Here is a 13,466-nt window from a genome sequence, read left to right as displayed (position 1 = left end):
CTTTTCTTTTAGAACATGCACTTGATATCAATGGCAATTGTCTGATTCTTTAAATCACACAGTATTTTAACAGAATTAGACCATTTCAATTGATATAATGTACAGATTCTATACGAAAATCTCACTCGTAGTTGTAATTTATTAGAATCTAAAAAATTGATAAATTTGAGATACAGCCCTTTACTTCTAAGCACGCCATGTTGGAGATACGTCCTTGTTCCTATAGACAATCGATATATATATATAACATAATTAATTGTTCTAATAAAGGGATGTACTTAATTATTGTAGTTTTTTTTCATGTCATGCATAGCGCAGTTTCTCCGAGTTGATGATTATCATTAAAGATATTACACAATCGTTGTACTGGATTCCATAAAAATATATATAGATCAAATCAGTGATGGGGCAAAATCAAATGTTACGGTGCTGAAATCTATCTCACACAATTTCAGATCTTTAATTAGTAAACTTCACTATACCATATCGACCAGTATTTTGTTTTGTTCTTCCTTCATTATTTATTTATTTACGGGTTTTACGTCAGCTATCACGGCCTTGTGGTCCTCCTCTATTAAAGCAGCAGCAAATTATAAATAGCACCGATAAGAAATTAGGGCAACCCCCATCCATGCAGGGTAGAGACGTCTGTGGTAGTTACCAGCCGAATGTTGTTACATTCATGCTTGGCTAAGTGTGACGTATTCGGCTGCTTGGCCAATCGGGAGTGGCTGCTATATATATAGATATTACGAAAAACCAGATTTACCAGATAGCGTTATATAGTGTTAGCCAAAGGGCGTTCACGTCCACTATCGAGTCAACAACGTAACTGGTGTGAGTGTGTTGTACGTTGCCATGTGTGGAATAAATGGGGTTTGTGGTTATTGTAAAAAGGTAAGTTTTTAAATATATTTTACACAACATCTCTATGACATTGAATTGTTTTAATAATGATCAGACCTATGAAAATACGAATAATATATATATACGTCTCTGGTGATAATAATATCATAGATCGAGGACTGGAGTTGGACTAGGGTCATAAAGTGACATCACTTAGCACTCCTCGTGTAATATAATCAGTGCCTGGCTCGTTTAACAAAATGTACAGGTTTTTGATAAATAGTTTAAAGACATTTTATTTTTCAGTAAATTTTACACTCTACCTGTTAAATAATCTTAGAATTTATTCAAACAATATTGTAAATATTTTTATTCTTAGAACTAAAAACTTTTTGACAAGCTTTTCATTGTATCGTAATGATTAAAATACACTTGTAGTTGATTATCTCTACAGTACCGATCATATGGAACATAATTATATATATATAGGAGATAGTTATCGCAGAGATATTCATGATTACATAGATATTCCCGATTAACATTAATTACTGTGTAAAAATTGACAGCACTAGTCATGTCTGAATCATTATCATGTGGACTTTATGATAAGAATGTACAATAGATCAAGTGTGATATCCGGTCCATATATAAATGTCGTGCCATTATTTAGTCACATTAGAGATCTATATATACTAGTTAGTGTAAACATACATTCTCCATTTACTTATACTGTATATCTACACTTTCTTCAATGACTATTTACCCCGCCAATTCCTTAAACTATTACAAAATACAATTATTTTATGCAGGATCGCTAATATTAAGTCGGTAACTTCATTCGTAACGCAGTAGGTAATTGTCCGGATTTTGTTTCCGTAATTTACCCCTTCCCGTATTTTCACCGGATCACATCGGTAGTCTCCCTTGGTGATTTGTCGTTTGAACTGTTGGTCTAATGTGATTTGGATAAACTAAAACAGGTAATGACATTATGTGATGAGATTTCAACCGATAATCTTGTATTTCGTTCTTGTTTAGAAACTTTAAGTGGTTCTTTCGTAGATTATTTCGTTTGAAATAGTCATGTTTCTGTTAAATATTGGGAACTGAACGCTTTTATGTGTTCGAGGTTGGACGTGCACTGACAGATGTTACTATAACAGATAATTCACGTGAACTGTTATGTTCAACTATGGGTGCAAAGAGACGTAATTGGATTTTGTTATTGTTTGTTGTGATTATTACCTTTGTTCAATATTATTTTTTTTTATATATATGTGGGTCTATATTTTGAAACGTTAGGTGATTCCCCTTCCTCTTCCAGGAGCGCTATGAATCATGGGATAAAAATTCCCTATGAATATTTCATACGTAATCCCCAGAACTAAAAATAGATCTGGATTTTCCTGGTTACTTTATTTGTTCCCGATAAGAAATTCTTCATTTTTTTTCGTTTTTGTAACTTTTCTGTACAAAGCCATTGATTTTAATTCTGGTAATTCAACAACATTCAAAATAAAGTTGGAGAAAATTTACATTTGATGAATGAAACCGTTTAAGATTAGTCCAAAATACAAATGTATTTGATTTTCCATGTGCACTTTTATGCATAGCACCTCATGATTGGGGGAACCACCAACTCATACCCCAGTTCGAGTATGGGTTTGAGATGTATAATTGATTAAACTGTAAATTTTGAATTATTTTTCTTATTGATGATTTTATTAAGACAAGGGATATAATTATATTTAATATAATTGATAAAATATGTTTTCTGAAATTGCATTGTCCTAGAAACTGATTTTACATTTTACCAGAAGTATTGCATCAATTTTTGGTACTTCAAATGTGCAAATAATTTTCATTTTTTTGCATTTGTATAATGTTTCTCTCATGACTAAATAATATAAATGCGACTTAGATGAAGATTTTTAAAAAGTTCACTTTGGGGTGATTTTGGCTATTATTGACGAAGATTTTTAAAAAGTTCACTTTAGGGTGATTTTGGCTATTATTAGTAACAAAACTTTACCTCAATTGGTGATAATAAGCAAGGTTGGGTATTTTCCCCAACCTGATTATATGGACAGTAAAGGAAGAAAATTATAAGATATATATTACTGCATTCCATCTTAGATATATATTACTGTATTCCATCTTAGTATTAAGTTGTCCTGCCCCTTATTGCAACATGATATACTTTTCATAAAAAAAGGATGGATGCATGTTTCATTTGAAATGTATCAGAAGTGCCTGTATATGCTTGACTGATCTATTGATATATTCTTCGGTCTTTACAAAGACTCTTGGTCATTTTTGCTAAATCAAGATATGCAAGAGAACATGTATCTCATCACCGTTAATAGTTGCTCGCTGATTCTCAATTTTAATCAATGGTTGATTACTTTCTGGCTTGTTAATATATAGTGACAGGGCAATTTCAGAAGTCAATTAAAATCACCATTTCTCAGAACCTAAAGGGTCAAAATTAAAAATATGTCAAGTTGAAGTCTCTTCCAACCTATGAGTTGGCCGGATCTCAAGTTGGGGAGTCAAAAATGTACCCACAAGTGTCTATTGGATGCCTTGGGCGACTGTCTAATAATTTGTTTGATTTATTGATCATGAATATTGTACATAAACCAGAATATGAATGTACAACTGATGGTAAGGGAGCTCATTTTTCTTCTCATGAAATAAATTGTATATACATGTACAGGGCTTTTTCTGACTGTTTTTTGGGGCCGTTATATATATTGAAAAAATTGATTTTTTTTCATATTTAAGCCAAATTCCCCAAATTTACAGTTTACTCCAATTTTCTTCCCAAAAAGAGAAAAAAGGCCCTTTCCCAAACTAGTGAGAAAAAGCCCTGATATACTATAGTTAGTATATATACAGATAACTTGCATTGATTTACCTAGCCTAGTATATGTACATGTATCTTCTTGGGAGAGAAAACATAGCCTTGGGTTAGGTTTAACTTATTGTTTATATATATATTGAGGTTTCACTTTAATTATGATTTGGTCACTAGGAGATGTGTGATTCTAGGGGGAGATAATCTAGTGTTAGAATTTTGTGGAACAATTCTAACGAAAAACTTTTTTTTTGTTCACTCAATCGTATAAGCTATTTGATGCTTTGAATTATAGGACTTTACAAACTCAGGAGGATAGTTTACCATTAAAAGTTTTAAGTCAATGTTTAGCTTCAGGGATTTTTCTAAGGGCTTTTTAGGGCCTATAATGGGCACCATTTTCATATCTTATTGAAATAATTTTATGTACAAGTGTAAATCTGGATTCCAAAAAATTGCCACTTACAGCAGAAATTTTTCTTTCGTGGTAACTAATTTGCTTTCCAAATTCAGACAAAAAGTCGCAACTAATTTTTTTGCAAATTCAGACAAAAGGGCGTGACTGCAAACTATGGCGGGGGAAAAAATTAAAACCTGCTCACATTATCCAACTCCAGCTGTTGGTAATTTCCTTTTAGATATATAGGGAGGATACTCATTTTATGTTTTATTTTACAGATTTCATCTGGTATGGCTAGGATGCCGGGAAGAGATGTAGCCCCACCACCTCCAATTGAACGGTACAGACACCTCCGCAACCAGGAAACAAGAACAAGATCGTATAAAGGATGGCCGAAATCAGATAAATTAAAATCGGAATTGATTGCTGATGGGTTTTTTTACCTTGGAGAAAAAGATAGAGTCCAGTGTGCTTACTGCGGCGGTGTGCTTCACAGTTTTGAAGAAAATGAAAATGTGCACATTGAACATTATCGACATTTTCCTAAATGTGAAACATTCGATGAAACAGACAGTAAAGATGAAGCTGCTTTATTTGGACATGTTCGGACATGCATGAGCGAAACACAGACTGATGGACCCGCATCTGCAGATAATTCAACGTTACTGGAAAAAATAAAAAGTTTGAATTTGTCTACAAACACCAAATGTCCGAGACACAAATACTATGCGTTGCTCAAAGACCGACTGAGAACATTTGACAACCCAAATTGGCCAGCAAAACATCCAATGGAGAAAGATGTGTTGGCGAAAGCTGGACTATTCTATGCAGGTAATGTTCATAAGAGAATTGTTTCTTATGAGTGCATTTGTCATGCATGCATTAAATATTATATGGCTCCCGCAGGTAAATGCCATCCATATCTAGCCCAGCAGGCGAAAATGACACATATCTTCTTTAAGATAATTAGCACTTTGAAAATACTACTACCTCATGATAACTACACTATAGTATTATTTTAAAAATATTTTAGATACAGCATCTTATAATTATAAGAATGTATAATATCATACAATTTACATGTATACTAACTCTCAATATATCAATATTACTATTAGATATTATTTTAATCTGTTGAATTTGTTTAATGTGACGATAAGCTAATTTCCCTTAAAAAAACCAAACCAATTTCGATTGCATTTCTAATAGTAATATTTTGTTAAATTCTTCATACCTATTTATTTACATTTATTTGTTGTTTTGTAGGTGTCTTATTTGTTTACATTTATTTGTTATTTTGTAGGTGTCGGAGACCTCTGTGAATGTTTTTGCTGCGGGGGACAGCTGGAAGACTTTGAGGAAGGCGACATTCCTGTAGAGGAACACGATAAATATTTCAGCGATATCTGTGTTCTTGCAATGAACAGATCTAGAAAGACACACTGAGAGTATTTGACATATTTTTTTTGAGGCATACGCAAAATCATTATAAGTGCATAAAAGTACTTTTAAAACCAGATCAGAGTGAAATAAGATTTTGAAGTCCTGTTGCATGGCACGATGCAGGGCCACAAGTGGAACCATCGCTAGTTTCAGTCCCGGCACGGGCTCAGTTTTGTATCCATGAACAAGATACTTAACTCCGTTGTGTTTGTTCCAGTCAACTCAGCTGCAAATGAGTATGTGGTAGGGCAGTGCAAGAAATGTCATCTGTATGCTGTTAATGTTGAAATGACAGCCCCCAGCTGTTAGTGTTGAAATGGCAGCCCCCATGGCCAGCTGTTAATGTTGAAATGGCAGCCCCAGCTGTTAATGTTGAAATGGCAGCCCCAGCTGTTAATGCTGAAATGGCAGCTCCAGCTGTTAATGCTGAAATGGCAGCCCAAGCTGTTAATGTTGAAATGGCAGCCCCAGCTGTTAATGTTGAAATGGCAGCCCCAGCTGTTAATGCTGAAATGGCAGCCCCAGCTGTTAATGCTGAAATGGCAGCCCCAGCTGTTAATGCTGAAATGGCAGCCCCAGCTGTTAATGCTGAAATGGCAGCCCCAGCTGTTAATGTTGAAATGGCAGCCCCAGCTGTTAATGCTGAAATGGCAGCCCCAGCTGTTAATGCTGAAATGGCAGCTCCAGCTGTTAATGCTGAAATGGCAGCCCCAGCTGTTCGTGTTGAAATGGCAGCCCCAGCTGTTAATGCTGAAATGGCAGCCCAAGCTGTTAATGCTGAAATGGCAGCCCAAGCTCTTAATGCTGAAATGGCAGCCCCAGCTGTTAATGCTGAAATGGCAGCCCCAGCTGTTAATGCTGAAATGGCAGCCCAAGCTGTTAATGCTGAAATGGCAGCTCAAGCTGTATGCTCCTCAGGGAGTTGAGAAAGGCATTTGCTGGTCGCTAAAGGCCCCAAAACCACAGATAATAATTTGTAAACCACTTTGAGATGGCTATATATATATATATATTTCTACATGATATATAGCTGTTGATAAGAACTTCAAATTATTATGTTATTCATTTTGGACAAAATGAAATTCGAAACACAATTATTTAATATTTTAAATCGTTTTCAACTCTGTTGCATAAAAAGTGATCCATGATTTTAAAGATGGTGATCATAAAGTTGTAAAAAAAGCACTGTGAAGAAATTTGGTAAAAATATTTTATCATTTGCAAGATCTGTGATATCGTGTCATGCACACTTGTACAAATTTCATTCATCCTAGAAATATAGTGACCTATATATATCTAGCTGTCGCATCACAAATGTGTAACATTTGTTTTTGCCTTCAAATTAAATTAAATGTCTTGATCTTTTCACCGACTTACTTGACAATCAAATGTACTTTATCCTGTTTGATCAGGAAAATGCTCACATTTGAATACAATAGATTGTTTGAACTTTTAAAAATATATATTTATTGTCGTTATAACTACAAACGCCTGTGTCATTATAGAAACCATCACAAAATTAATGTTGTCATTTATTGATGTTGTGTTATTGGAATTCATATATTTTTGTTAATTTAACATGCCTCTGAAAATAATTTAAGGCCTAAACTAGAAATATCTGTTTCAACTAACCCTACCGACCCTATATTTTTGTGCCTAACCGGAAGTTTCCTTTGTCATTTTCAAGGAAGGACTATTCAAATCAAAATTGCCTGGCTGAAATATAATGTTTGTAAATTTCATAAAGATACATTTGGATCACGCAATTTTTTTCTGGCATGTTAGCGGAAACACATGTATTATTTTTTAGGCCTACAGCAAGCCAGTAACCAATCTATGTTTAATGAACTACTGTTAATTACTGATTTCCTCAGGAGGAGCAAAATTTCCTATTGGTTGAAATTTCCCTCTGAAGCTATAGAATGTTGTTGGGTTTTATTACAAAAAATTCACCATTTTTAATTTGATACATAGCTTTTCCTAATAGTTCATTATTTTTCTTATAGGTTAATTTTGTTATAAAAAATATACAATTTAACCCAAAGTCATACTTTACTGAATTTTACAAGATAAATCTTTGTGTTGATCATCTATAATATGAAGATAATCGGAGAAAGAAATGATTTCAGTGGCTGTATGAATGCGAGAAGAAATCTTTGTTTATAATCTTAATATTGAGATATCTGAAAAAGATGCTGGAAGAAATCTGTCATCATCTAAAATTAGCTTCATAATTTAGTTATTACGGAAAAATGTAACACATAATTGTCCAATGCACGCGAACGGCTATTGTTTTTTTTTTGTTTTTTTTTTCATTGTTTTGTTTTATTTTATTGTGCTGTGTTGACAACATGCAAATGCAATATGCTCACAGAAAAATAAAATATGTACATATGAAATATGTTTTTTTTTGTTTTTTTTTCAGGACAAAAAATATTTAACAATGATCATTGTTAGTGTAGTGTCTATAGTGCTATCAACTGAAATTGATACCAATATTATTTGAATCTGTGTGATCCTGATTTTATTACCTCACCTAGGCCTATCCAGTGGCGTCCATCTTCCAGTTCCACCCTCAACTTTTCCATTAAAACAACTTCCTTAAAAACCAAGAGGTGTAGTGTCATGGTAACCAATATGTTTGTGAGAATGAATGACCTTGACCTTTATTCAAGGTCACGGGTATTAAATGTGTTTGAAATGTTTGAACATCCTTTTGATTAACCTAATGATTTGCAACATAAAATCAGAATATTTGTCTGGTAAATGTAGGAACCCATATCGGCAACACATGCCAAAGTTTGCAAAATGAAATTACTGTGACCTAGGTTAGGGGTCAAAGTTGTTTTAAATATAAGCAAAACACTTCTTTTGAAGAACCAATTAGGTATTTGGCACTTAGGTTCCTTGGATTAAGTCGGCTAAATTTTGTGAAAAAAATGACCTTGAACTGTATTCATGGTGCTTGACAAACTTTGCGGAAAGAAAGTACAGTTGATTATATTCCCATGTTAAAACGCTGAAAATTTATCAAATGGGTTGGAATCTTAACATTTGTCTAATAAGTTCCTCGGATGACGTCAACTGATGCAATTGTTAAAAAAAGAAATTAGTTGTACAGGCCCATTGGGCATCTCATGCTTCCGTCAAAATTTAAGATCGATATGTATATGGTATACAGATGTTTTGTCCAGAGATCTGCATGTTCGAACATACAGATGTACATAATACGTACATATACATATATCTTATCTTATCTAATATACTAAGTAGTTAGCTTCTCAAAACTTTTTTGCTGACAAATCTCTTTTGTATCTCTTTGAAACATCCTCTATTTTATAATGATATAGTTGTTTTTCACTGATTAGCAGTTTCGCTGATTATTATCCCCCGCGAAACGCGTTTGCGGGGGATATTAAATTGGACTCCCTCCGTCCGTCCGTGTGTCCGTCCGAGATTCTTTTCTGGGCTATAACTCCATAACCGTTCAACGCAGCTCCTTGGAACTTTCTGTATATATCAGACTAGTGCCCTAGTTGTGCCTTTTGCTATTGCCGACCTTCCATTTTCGGTATTTGTTTCTGTCACCATGGAGACTTAATAAAAAATACCAAATTACTGTTTCCTTTTGTTTCCGGGCTTTAACTCCAAAACCGTTCAACACAGCTCCTTGAAACTTTCTGTATATATCAGACTAGTGCCCTAGTTGTGCCTTTTGCTATTGCGGATCCCATTTCCGTATTTTACTGTCACCATGGAAACTTAGTCAAAAATACCAAATTACTGTTTCCTTTTGTTTCCGGGCTATAACTCAAAAACCGTTCGACGTTCCTTGAAAATTTCTGTATATATCAGACTAGTGCCCTAGTTGTATTTTTTCTGTTATAATGAACAATTTGTCAAAAACGACAAATTACTAATGTTTCCTTTTGTTTGTTGTATCCTATTTATGATGAATGATAATATACATGGAACAAGGGCTATGATTTGGATTTTTAAAAAATGGAAATAAATAAATTTGTAATTGAATTCTCGAAGAAATATGTGACCAAAACATCATTTAATATGTAAAAAGAGAGTGAATACATGTATATTTATTTTCCATTATTTTGTAATTCATGTGCTATTTGAGTGAACGTAATCTCGGAGACATGTTACGAATGCTCTTAGCGTGTACGAGTTAACTCCCTTTAGTTGAACGCTGTAATGGAAATCGATACCTTAAAAAAAAAAGAAACGCCCGATTAAAGTTACAGTACTGTCCTAAATTTTGAAAGAAATTACAGGGTTTCTCATATAAAAATCAATATCTATGTTAGAATGTCGGAACGCATACCATGAAGTTTAAATTGTGTGATCTTGTTAATATGTCATTATGGTAACTGTTTACTTATTTTAAACAAATAAAGCGTTATTTACTTTTCAATTTTGATATGAATCCGACACGTGCAAAATTTTTTTTTTATTATTATATTAACACCAAGCGGACTGGCTATAATCTTTATTATTAATTAACTTCATGCATATTAGTAAAAATATGAAAAAACGGCCCAATCAATTTCACTGGAAAACTTGGCCAATATAGGCAAAACATGGATCGTGCAAATATAACATGTCGTCTTGGCTATGATTTGATATAAAATGTATTATAGGACATCGATACTTAAATAGAATTACACTATGTTTTATTTATTCTTGTGTTGAAGCATACATTGTCAATATAGTGTGTGGTAACGTAGGTAGATGCAGATACATAAAATTCTATATCTCAACTCGAGAGAACGATTTTAAATATTTAAAAGAAAATAAATGTATGTAATAAAAATCTACTAAATTTATTGGTTTTCTGACTCCTTTCACGGCAAAACATGTAACTGTTCACGCGACGTGAGAGGGCCGGTAGCGGAGACCATCGGTGCTTGTATACCCCTCAGGAGAGTCTGGTACCCTGTCCATTCGATACTTCTCTAGGCTTTTGTCTGTATACCCATCAGGAGAGTCTGGTACCCTATCCATTCGATACTTCTCGAGGCTTGTGTCTGTATACCCCTCAGGAGAGTCTGGTGCCCTGTCCATTCGATACTTCACGAGGCTGGCCCCTCAAGAGAGTCTGGTACCCTGTCCATTCGATACTTCTCGAGGTTGGTGTCTGTATACCCCTCAGGAGTTTCTGGTGCCCTGTCCATTCGATACTTCACGAGGCTGGTGTCTGTATACCCATCAGGGGATTCTGGTTCCCTGTCCATTCGATACTTCTCAATGCTGGTGCATGTATACCCCTCAGGAGAGTCTGGTACCCTGTCCATTCGATACTTCTCAATGCTGGTGCTTTTATATCCCTCAGGAGAGTCAGGTACACTGTCCATTCGATACTTCTCAAGGCTCGTGCCTGTACATGTATACCCTTCAGGAGAGTCTGGTGCCCTGTCCATTTGATACTTCTCAAGGTTGGTGCTTGTTTACCCCTCGGGAGAGTCTGGTATCCTGTCCATTCGATACTTCTCAAGACCGAGCGGCTCCCTGGAATAGATTGAAAGAATAAGACGGATGATTATATTTCTCTTCCAGTTTACGAAACTGTATGACCGGATGAGTTCACAATAAGGTTGGAAGGCCATTGTTGGCTAGCACTTACATACCTTGTATATTAATACAAATCACTAAATATAGAAAAGGACTTGTTGTCAAATTCAAATTTTGAAACAATATCAGTTTGACGTGGAGGTACATTGGTCTAGGGGGTTCGTAAAAAATGCTATGCTATATGATATAGGTCGTACGACTCAATTCATATGCATGTGTCATACAAGTTGTAACGAACCCCTGTGATAGAACGCAAGGCTACGTGACCGAAGAGGACGCTAGTTCGAGTCCCGGCAGTGGTAGGACGCAAGCTTTAAGGCTACGTGGCCGAAGAGGACGCTAGTTGGAGTCCCGGCAGCGGAGGACGCAAGGCTATGTGACCGAAGAGGACGCTAGTTCGAATCCCGACAGCGGTAGGACGCAAGGCTACGTGACCGAAGAGGTCCCTAGTTCGAGTCCCGGCAGTGGTAGGACGCAAGGCTATGTGACCGAAGAGGACGCTAGTTCGAGTCCCGACAGCGATAGGACGCAAGGCTACGTGACCGAAGAGGTCGCTAGTTCGAGTCCCGATAGTGGTAGGACGCAAGGCTATGTGACCGAAGAGGACGCTAGTTCGAGTCCCGACAGCGATAGGACGCAAGGCTACGTGACCGAAGAGGTCGCTAGTTCGAGTCCCGACAGCGGTAGGACGCAAGGCTTCGTGACCGAAGAGGACGCTAGTTCGAGTCCCGACAGTGGTAGGACGCAAGGCTACGTGACCGAAGAGGTCGCTAGTTCGAGTCCCGACAGTGGTAGGGCGCAAGGCTACGTGACCGAAGAGGTCGCTAGTTCGAGTCCCGGCAGTGGTAGGACGCAAGGCTACGTGACCGAAGAGGACGCTAGTTCGAGTCCCGACAGTTGTAGGACGCAAGGCTTCGTGACCGAAGAGGACGCTAGTTCGAGTCCCGACAGTGGTATGACGCAAGGCTACGTGACCGAAGAGGTTGCTAGTTCGAGTCCTGGCAGTGGTAGGACGCAAGGCTACGTGACCGAAGAGGACGCTAATTCGAGTCCCGACAGTGGTAGGACGCAAGGCTATGTGACCGAAGAGGACGCTAGTTCGAATCCCGGCAGTGGTAGGACGCAAGGCTACGTGACCGAAGAGGTCGCTAGTTCGAGTCCCGACAGTGGTAGGACGCAAGGCTACATGACCGAAGAGGTCGCTAGTTCGAGTCCCGGCAGTGGTAGGACGCAAGGCTATGTGACCGAAGAGGACGCTAGTTCGAGTCCCGACAGCGGTATGACGCAAGGCTATGTGACCGAAGAGGTCGCTAGTTCGAGTTCCGGCAGTGGTAGGACGCAAGGCTACGTGACCGAAGAGGTCGCTAGTTCGAGTCCCGGCAGTGGTAGAACGCAAGGCTACGTGACCGAAGAGGACGCTAATTCGAGTCACGACAGCGGTAGGACGCAAGGCTACGTGACCGAAGAGGACGCTAGTTCGAGTCCCGACAGTGGTAGGACGCAAGGCTACGTGACCGAAGAGGTCGCTAGTTCGAGTCCCGGCAGTGGCGCTCTGTTGTATCCTTGAACAAGATGCTTTACTCCATCGCGTTCCAGTTGACTCGGCTATAAAGGAGTATGTAGTGGGTCAGTTAAAAAAAATGTCGTGTGTAAGCTGCAAACGCCGAAATGGCAGTTCCCTCTGTATGTACGGCGGAACAGAGGCGACATGCAAAATATTTTTTTTATGCCAGGCAAAAAATGTTTATTTACTAGACTGAACAATATATTTTCCTTTACGTGCTCACGTAAGTTTCACGTGGGCACGTAAAGGAAAAAACATTTTTTTACCGTACATAAATGTTTTACGTGAGCACGGAAAGGAAAAAATATTTTTCAGACTATATGAAAATGTTTTTTAGCCGTACATGAAAAAAAAATCATGTCACCTCTGTTCCGCCGTAGGTATGGAATAAGAGCAATGCTTTGTATAACACAAAGAAAGGGTTTAATGTACAAAGTTTATCTGCAATAATTCATAGAAATATGGACACTGGTTCCCACATGCAATGTTTGTGCTTAAGATAAGAACTAGATATAGCACATTTATCATTTTATATAAATATGATATGTGCGATCAGACAGGCCTAAAAGACTCGTCATGTCTTGAAAATATCCAGTTAAGATGTTACACTTATATTGCTACAGGGCTTCTAATATACACAAAGATAGAATATATACGGAAATCGACTCGGGCCCTCTGGCTCCCTTAGTACTATAGAAATACAGAAAACTGTATGTTTTCGTCACTATAATAGATGACATAGCTCAAAATTATTCAAAATAGTATCATTC

At 37.0% G+C, this 13,466-nt stretch overlaps 2 protein-coding genes across 3 annotated transcripts; both read left to right on the top strand.

The window, feature by feature from the left end:
- Positions 1–774: 774 nt before the first annotated feature.
- LOC117327051 (baculoviral IAP repeat-containing protein 2-like) lies at positions 775–7,948 on the top strand. 2 transcript variants are annotated; one of them, XM_033883878.1, is made up of 3 exons: positions 775–897; positions 4,385–4,937; positions 5,410–7,948. In XM_033883878.1, the coding sequence occupies exons 1-3, from the start codon at positions 859–861 to the stop codon at positions 5,550–5,552; spliced, it is 735 nt and encodes a 244-aa protein (XP_033739769.1). In that variant the 5' UTR covers positions 775–858; the 3' UTR covers positions 5,553–7,948. The 2 variants fall into 2 exon arrangements, with proteins under 2 accessions (XP_033739769.1, XP_033739770.1); XM_033883879.1 differs by lacking the exon at positions 775–897 and adding an exon at positions 1,725–1,826.
- LOC117326748 (coagulation factor V-like) lies at positions 5,900–12,699 on the top strand. The gene is made up of 2 exons (XM_033883470.1): positions 5,900–6,454; positions 11,491–12,699. Exons 1-2 carry the CDS (start codon positions 5,900–5,902, stop codon positions 12,697–12,699), a joined length of 1,764 nt encoding a protein of 587 aa, XP_033739361.1.
- Positions 12,700–13,466: the final 767 nt, after the last annotated feature.

Source organism: Pecten maximus, chromosome 5 (assembly GCF_902652985.1).
Source record: "Pecten maximus chromosome 5, xPecMax1.1, whole genome shotgun sequence".
Classification (NCBI taxonomy): Eukaryota; Metazoa; Mollusca; class Bivalvia; order Pectinida; family Pectinidae; genus Pecten; species Pecten maximus.
Note: the sequence above shows the minus strand (reverse complement) of the source record. Positions and strands in the feature narration are given on the sequence as shown.

What these genes read in the sequence shown, in the direction of transcription:
- LOC117326748 (XM_033883470.1), top strand. Translation starts at nt 5,900, where the DNA reads ATGGCAGCCCCAGCTGTTAATGTTGAAATGGCAGCCCCAGCTGTTAAT. An exon ending in CTGAAATGGCAGCTCAAGCT is followed by an intron (nt 6,455 to 11,490) that starts GTATGCTCCTCA and finishes GAGTCCCGGCAG; the next exon opens with CGGAGGACGCAAGGCTATGT.
- LOC117327051 (XM_033883878.1), top strand. Translation starts at nt 859, where the DNA reads ATGTGTGGAATAAATGGGGTTTGTGGTTATTGTAAAAAG. An exon ending in TTTGTGGTTATTGTAAAAAG is followed by an intron (nt 898 to 4,384) that starts GTAAGTTTTTAA and finishes TTTATTTTACAG; the next exon opens with ATTTCATCTGGTATGGCTAG. An exon ending in AGCTGGACTATTCTATGCAG is followed by an intron (nt 4,938 to 5,409) that starts GTAATGTTCATA and finishes GTTATTTTGTAG; the next exon opens with GTGTCGGAGACCTCTGTGAA.